The sequence below is a fragment of the Mandrillus leucophaeus genome, unplaced genomic scaffold, assembly GCF_000951045.1.
Source record: "Mandrillus leucophaeus isolate KB7577 unplaced genomic scaffold, Mleu.le_1.0 Scaffold99, whole genome shotgun sequence".
In the NCBI taxonomy this organism is placed as follows: domain Eukaryota; kingdom Metazoa; phylum Chordata; class Mammalia; order Primates; family Cercopithecidae; genus Mandrillus; species Mandrillus leucophaeus.
Window position 1 is genome coordinate 1,305,344 of NW_012110807.1, and position 6,879 is coordinate 1,312,222.

The window sequence follows — 6,879 nt, forward strand, 5'->3', positions numbered from 1 at the left end:
CCAGGCCTTGTCAGGGGTCAGGAGGGAAGCATCACTGAGCAAAGCACCAGTCAACAATTACCCAGAGGAGTGACACCCGCTACTGTGTCATAACTGCTGTTAAAGCTCGCTCTAGCATGTTCTGATGGAGGGAAGATGCTCGGCAATTCAGGCTACTGAACCACAGAGAAGGCTGGGACACAAGGCAGAAAGCCAGTGACCCACAGGAAGGCCTGCCCTGTAAGCACAACCCAACTTGGGAGTTGGGGGGGTTGACGCTCTTGCCCACAGCAGGGCCAGACCCCCTGTAGGGCCAGGCCTGGGGGCATTGCCTTCTAGACCTGTGGTGCCCCCAGGGTTCCGACACAGAGAGCCTTCATTAAGCCAGTTCAGTGTTTAGCTGGCGAAGGCAATGGCTTCCAGATGTTAGAGGGGCTGGGGGGCCAGCGAGCCTGCGATGCACTGGGGCTCATCTCCGTCACCGATGGGGAAGGAACGAAAAATCTGGCACTGCTACCCCAGCCAGATAGCTGCTGCTCGGCCCTTCACAGCAGATAAATCATCCCCAAGGATCATCCCAGAACACTTGACAGCCAGGGCGGCTGAGGAAGCAGGGAAAGAAAGCCAGGGGGTGAATGGGCCCCCGAGGCAGAGATGAGAACACTGAGGATGGGGCTGTGGGTCCCAGGCCCTGTGCCAGCAGGCTCACGGTGAAATGACAGAGAGAGGACCCTAGTCTGGGGGTTTTGCCCCTTGCCAGCTGGGTACCCTGGGCACTCACTCGCCCTAGCAGAGAATCTTTTCCAGAGATAGTTCCTACTCTTCAGGGGGCGTTGATGGAACTGAGGGGCATATCCTGGGCTCCACACTGAAGCACAGGGGGTGGGATGGCATTTAGCCATCTTACCAAGGGCTTCCCGTGCATGGCTTCCTCTCACCCTAGCTACCATCTCACCAGGTGGGGGCTCTCGTTAACCCAACTGCACACGAGAAGAAAGTGCGGCCCAGAGAGGCTGAGGACTGTGTTGGAGGTCACACTGCAAGTAAGTGGCAGGGCTGCAAGGCCTGAAGCCAGGCCTCTTGCCCTGGAGTCCAAGCCCTAACCACCTCCCCCTGCGAGGGGTCCAGGAGGAGGTCATCTCTGGGCCCCTGCTGATCAATTAATCAGAGTCACTTGGTCAGACGCTCCCCCAGCAGCTCCCCCTCACCCCCCACATCTTCCGCCCACCCTTACTGTCTTAGAAGCACACCTCGCTCCTAGCAGATGCACAGAACCTGGGCAATTCACCTTTTGTGCCTGCTGGTGCTGAACATGGGAAGGCTCCCAGCCCACAGAACTGGCCGTGCTGAAACGTGTGTTGCGAGTTGTGGGGTGGGAGATGCAGAGGAGAGCAAGGGGCCCAATGTCCTCCTGGGAAAAAAAGATGGAGGGGCTTTCCCAGGCACAGGGGAGCTGCAGGACAGGCAGGTTTGCCCAGCTCTGCCACCTCCACCCCCACCACTCTTGGGGCTGGTGACAGTGCGTTGGGCTGTGTGTCTGCCGGGAAACTTGGGAGAGGCTGCGCTGGCACAGCAGGTGCTTGGACTTATCTAAGATTTAATAAAAAATGCACAACTCTGGGGCAGGTTCAAGGGGCCACGTTGCCTGCCTCTGACATGATCCCCTGCCTGTTTAAGGATTGTAAAAGCTCCAAATTTCCCCTGCCAGGGAGAGATCCTCACCTTCTTTTAGTTACCCTGGAACCCCAAGGGGTGATCCAGGTACTAGTGAGGCCAACTTCACAATTGAAAAAAGTGAAATGTTCCAAAGCAGTAAGCCCCAGCTATGACTGATGGCCACCTTCGCACCAGCGCTCAGAGCTGCACCTGGCCTGGGGCTCAGTAAACAAGGGGAAAAGAGTGCATGACGCCTCTTGGGCTGCACTGGATGTGCTCTGAAGAGGTAAAAGGATTAACGACACATGCACTGTTTGGAGCCTTTTGCAACTTCTGGGGAGTTCTCCCAGCTGGAGGCCCCTTGGCTAGGGTGAAGGCACCATTCATCTCTCCTGGGAGGGTGACCACAGCCCTGGCTGCCCAGCACCTTCCCAGGCTGGCCGAATGTCTGGGAACATCTGGAAGGGGCTAGGTCCAAGGCATTAAGCTAAAGAACGACAGAGCTCCATGTCCAGGAAGGAGAGGGATCCAGGCCCCTACCCAGAGGCAGCCAATTCTGGCCACTGGTGGTCCTACCGAGTCAGGCGCGTGCTGCCCGGCCAGACTCTCACAGCAGAAAGCTGGCACCACGGCCGGGAGTAGTGAACTTATCCAGGTTCCCAGGCTCAGGGAAGAGGCTTACGACAGCCCAGCCTCACACCTGGGCGAGTGGCCCCCATCAACCTGCCCAGCTGCCCTGTGTCTGATTTGCCCCTGGCAGGAACCCAGTTCCCATGCAATTGGCCAGATAGTTCTCCCCAAAAGCAAGAACCAACCCATCCTTCCACTGTGAAATGCCTCCCACCCTTGCTTGGGTGACTCGGTGCCAGGGTAGGCTGATATGCCAAAAAATGAAGCCTAAAGTGTTGCAGAGAACCACAAACGCCATCTGTCAACAGGGAGTTAAGGCACGCTAATCTAAACACATCCCTGGAGATAGCTCTCTGCAGCTCGTAAATATACACACACAAAACCCTCTCCCAGAGGCAACAAAGCAGGACTGGCTTGAGGCCACGACCAGGCCTGCCTCAGATACCCTGCCTCTCTCTCCTTCCTCTTACCGGGGACTTGGACACCAAGGACCCTGTCCATTCACCAGCTATTTACCCAGCACCTGCTCTGAGCTGGGAAATGTAAAGTGCTGGGAAGGCCGTGGCCATCGGGACTCACAGTCCAGCCCCTGGAGACTTCACAGCCTAGTGACATTTAATAATCGCAGTTACAAAGTTACGATTATGCAAAGTAGCACAGGGAGCTGTGAGGGGCACAGGAGACCTAATCTTTTTTTTTTTTTTTTTTTTAATATTATCAGATGGAGTTTCGCTCTTGTTGCCCAGGCTGGAGTGCAATGGCGTGATCTCGGCTCACTGCAACCTCCGCCTCCCAGGTTCAAGAGATAGGAGACTTAATCTAGAGAGGAAATCAAGGAGGGTCTCTTTGAGGAGGCACGCTTAAGCCAAGACTGGGAAGGTGAGAAGGAACCAGGAGAAGAAGAGCTGGAAGAACGGGCCGCACCAGCAAAGGCTCTGGGTGGGGAGGAGCATGGGACATTGGAGAGACAGCAGAGAAGCCAGCAGGGCAGCAACACATTTGGGCAAGGGGATAATAGGGGGACCAGAAAGGCAGAGGGGTCAGATAAGGGGCTGGATATTCTCCAGGGGACAAGCAGAAGGGACCTGGTTGTGAGGTGTGCCTGAGCGGGATCCAGTGGTGTGTGGGAGCCACTTGCGTAAGCTCAGGAAAGCTGAGTGTCAGCATCACTTCCCAACTCTTAACTTGGAATCAGCCGAGGTGGGCGTATTTACACCATGGAAATGGGCGTGCTTGTCCTTCCCAGAGAAAGCATTGTTAATCATTTCCCAGTTGGCTCCTGGAAGGACCCTGTGCTCCTGGGAGGGGATGGGAGTGTGGGGTGGAGGGAACGCAGGGACAGCCCTGAACAGGATGATACCAGGGAGCCCTGAGGGGAGGAAGGACAGACCCCTGTCCAGCAGCAAGACTGGACGGCAGGTGCCTGCGGAACACTGGGCTCTGAGTGAACCCAGATCCCGGCACCGTAGCCCACATAGCAAGCCGGCCCCTCCCTGGCCAGTGCCCAGCACCACCGCCTGAACCTGAGAGCTCCTGTGCTCCTCCAGCCACCCCAGCTTCCCTGACTCTGGGGAGACACTCAGAAGACGCCCCACACCCATACTTCTGCCACACTCTCTGGGGCCACCTTGTCAGCCTGGACCAACTGCTGAACTCAGGCCATCCCAAGGGGCTGCATCAAGCCTCAGCCTCTTTACCTGCACAATTCTGCCTGGAAACAGGGAAGCACCTGCCTTTGGGACAGGTGGAAGGGTTTGGCGAGATGAGATGATATGGTGGTACCTGAGCACAGTGCTTCCTGTGCCTGCCACAGGCGTGCACCCAGCGCTGCTCAGCTATCTATATATCCCTGCATCTCTGGGGGACTGCTTGCCATTCAGCCACCTGGAGCCACAGGGATGGTCAATGTCCTCACCGTGCCCGAGTGACGGGCTCCGGGATGGTACCTCCTCCCGGTGCTCACCTCTGTCACTTGCTGCTTGTCCAGGTGGAACACCTGCCCAGAGCTGGTGGCAGCGATCTCCTCATAGGCCAGGTAGCCAGGATGGGTGCGGTCGCCACAGTCCCCCGTCAGCACAAAGACCACCTGGAAGATGGACATGCAGCCTGCTCTCAACTTCCCTGGCCGGCTGCTTCAGGGGTGAGCAGCAGGACCTCGACCAGGGTAGAGTGACCTGGAGTAGGCCCTTTCCTCTGTCCGGCACATGTATAGAATGACATATGACACATGAATAGAAGGGAAAATAGAAGTACCCATCTCATGGGGATCAGGAGCTGATGCAGAATAAGCGCTAGGCACAGGGCCAGGAAAACAGCAGGTGGTCCACATTGGGAACTGCTATTGAGTCAACAACAAAGAAGGGTGTGGAAGTCGATTCATCTCAGAGTGGCCCCTGGAGGCTGCAGAGTTAGAAGAACCTTGAAGAACCCAAGCAAGTTCTAGACGCGGCGACAGAGAAGCAGTCTCGGCCCTTTGGATCTTGCCCAAGGATGCCAAAGAGCTGGCCCTTCTCCCTCCCTTGATCATGTCCTGTCTCACAGCCCTCACTGTAAAAGCCAGAAGCAAGGGATCTGACAGGTCTTCCAAACCCTGAGACAATGGCAAAGGGGATATGAATGGTAGAGAGACCAGGAGCAGAGGCGATGCCAGGAGGAAGATGGGTTGCCTGGACTTTGATGCGGATGAAAGGAGTAGGTGGTGTGGTCTCCATCAGGAACAAGCTGCACCAGGGAAGTGTGAACCCTGGCCCGGGCCTAGAGCATGACAGCACTCTCACACTTCCTGGGCCAACTTGGTTCCGAGGCTCTGGCCATGCATGGCAGAGGCTGGACCAAGGCTGTGGAAGAGAAGTGCCCAGCTCTCTCTCCAGGTGGTGGCTCAGGTGGCGTGAGAGACCCCAGCTTCCTCGGGACCCCCTAGGGGACCCCACTCAGGCCCCCAAAGCCGGCTCACCCACCTGTGATTGTTTGAGCTGCAGGAGACGCAGCAGCTCTTCCTTCTTGTGATAGTCTTTGGCGCGGGCATCCGAGAAGACGTAGATGAAGGAGCCGGGGTTGGCAACCTCCACGGCAGCCTTAATGGCCCCCACACTCATCTCCGGGCAGTCACCACCTCCCTGGAGGGCGGGGACGTGTCAGCAGCTGCCACCTGCCTCCTCCAGATGGGACCCACCCAGGGACACCTCCAAAACCATTGGGTGTTGGGAGTCACCTTGAACTGTCACCCGCCCACTCAGTCACTTCCTTCCCAGGGACATGATATAACATCCAACCTGCTTTAACTGTAGACAAGCAGCATCATTCATTCATTCATTTCTTCACCCATGCAAGAGTGACACGGGCCCACCCCCACGGAAGGCAGTCACTACACCAATAAGCCCAGCACCGTGCCAAGTACTTCGAGTGGGCAAGGATGGAGGGGGCCATGGGAGCAGTTAACAGATGGCCTAAGGAAGCCACACATTTGCCCAGGAGGAGGGAGAAGTAGAGGCTGGGCAAGAGGGAGTCACTCGAAGCTACCTCCCCAAACCCTCTTGGTAGGACACAGAGTGGGACAGAGGGTCAGGGAACAGTGCCCACCTGCACATAGAGTTCTCTCAGCTCCCTCTGAAACACCGCGGGGTCCGCTGTGAGGGTCACTGGGCCAATATCTGTGGAGAAGAGAGAGGGATGCCCAGATGGGCTAGGACTGCTAGACACACAGCGCGGTGGGCTGGTTTGGCAGTGACACGAGGATGGATGCTCAGAGGAGCTGAGGCTGGCACACAAGATGGGGAGAGATTAGGAAGCAGCTCTCGGAGCTGCAGGATCAGACCAGGAAACGAGGTCAGACCACTCTGCCCTGTGCCCAGCGCCAAAGCAGAGACCGAGCTCCAGGGAAGCAGAGGTGAGGCAGAGGGCAAGCTCCAGCTCCTCCCCCCGGACAGCAGCACCCAACCTTTGGTCACCAAGACTCCCCTAAGAACCCCCACCTCCACCATCCCGCCGGCTGCCACTCAGTGGGGAAGGAATTCCAGGAAGACAAAGAAACGAGAAGCAAACAAACAATCCATTTTGGGACACACAGCAGCTCTCCAACACCAGCTGCTCAACAAGAGAAAAACCTTCCAGAAACCCCATCTATGTATGAGCTCATTTTAAAAAGAACAGCAATAAAAATGACAAAGATTGACTGCATTTGAGGTTGGCAAGGACGTGGAGCAACTGGAACTTTCATTCACGGCTTGTGGGAACGCAACACGGTTTAACCTCTTTGGAAGACAACGGAAGTTTCTGAAACGTTACACATGCACCTACCATGGGTCCGGCCATTCCACACCTAGGTATGTCCCCAAGAGAAACGAAAACATATGTTCACACAAAGGCTTGTACTCAAAGGTTCATAGCAGCTGTGTTCACAATAGTCCAACACTGGACACGAGCCAGATGTCCATCATCTGGTAGAGAGATAAACAAACTGGTAAATTCACAGAACCAGGTTGTCCTCGGCAATAAGACAGGACGACTACCGATACAGGCAACAACAGGGGTGCCTCCCACGCGAGAGAAGCCAGACGCAAAACAGCACATACAGTATGGTTCCATTTATAGTAAGTTCTGGAACAGTCAAAATTA

The 6,879-nt window shown here is 56.0% G+C and overlaps 1 protein-coding gene across 1 annotated transcript in view; it reads right to left on the reverse strand.

Annotated features, from left to right (window-relative positions):
• The window catches only part of HMCN2 (hemicentin 2), a 163,971-nt gene extending 157,726 nt beyond the window's left edge, over positions 1 to 6,245 (reverse strand). The window contains exons 1-4 of the mRNA XM_011971201.1: positions 6,203 to 6,245; positions 5,845 to 5,915; positions 5,223 to 5,381; positions 4,229 to 4,351 (exon numbers count right to left, since the gene is read on the reverse strand). Of these exons, the coding sequence (XP_011826591.1) occupies positions 4,229 to 4,351; positions 5,223 to 5,381; positions 5,845 to 5,915; positions 6,203 to 6,245 (396 nt within the window). The remainder of the gene's footprint in view (positions 1 to 4,228; positions 4,352 to 5,222; positions 5,382 to 5,844; positions 5,916 to 6,202) is intronic.
• Positions 6,246 to 6,879: the final 634 nt, after the last annotated feature.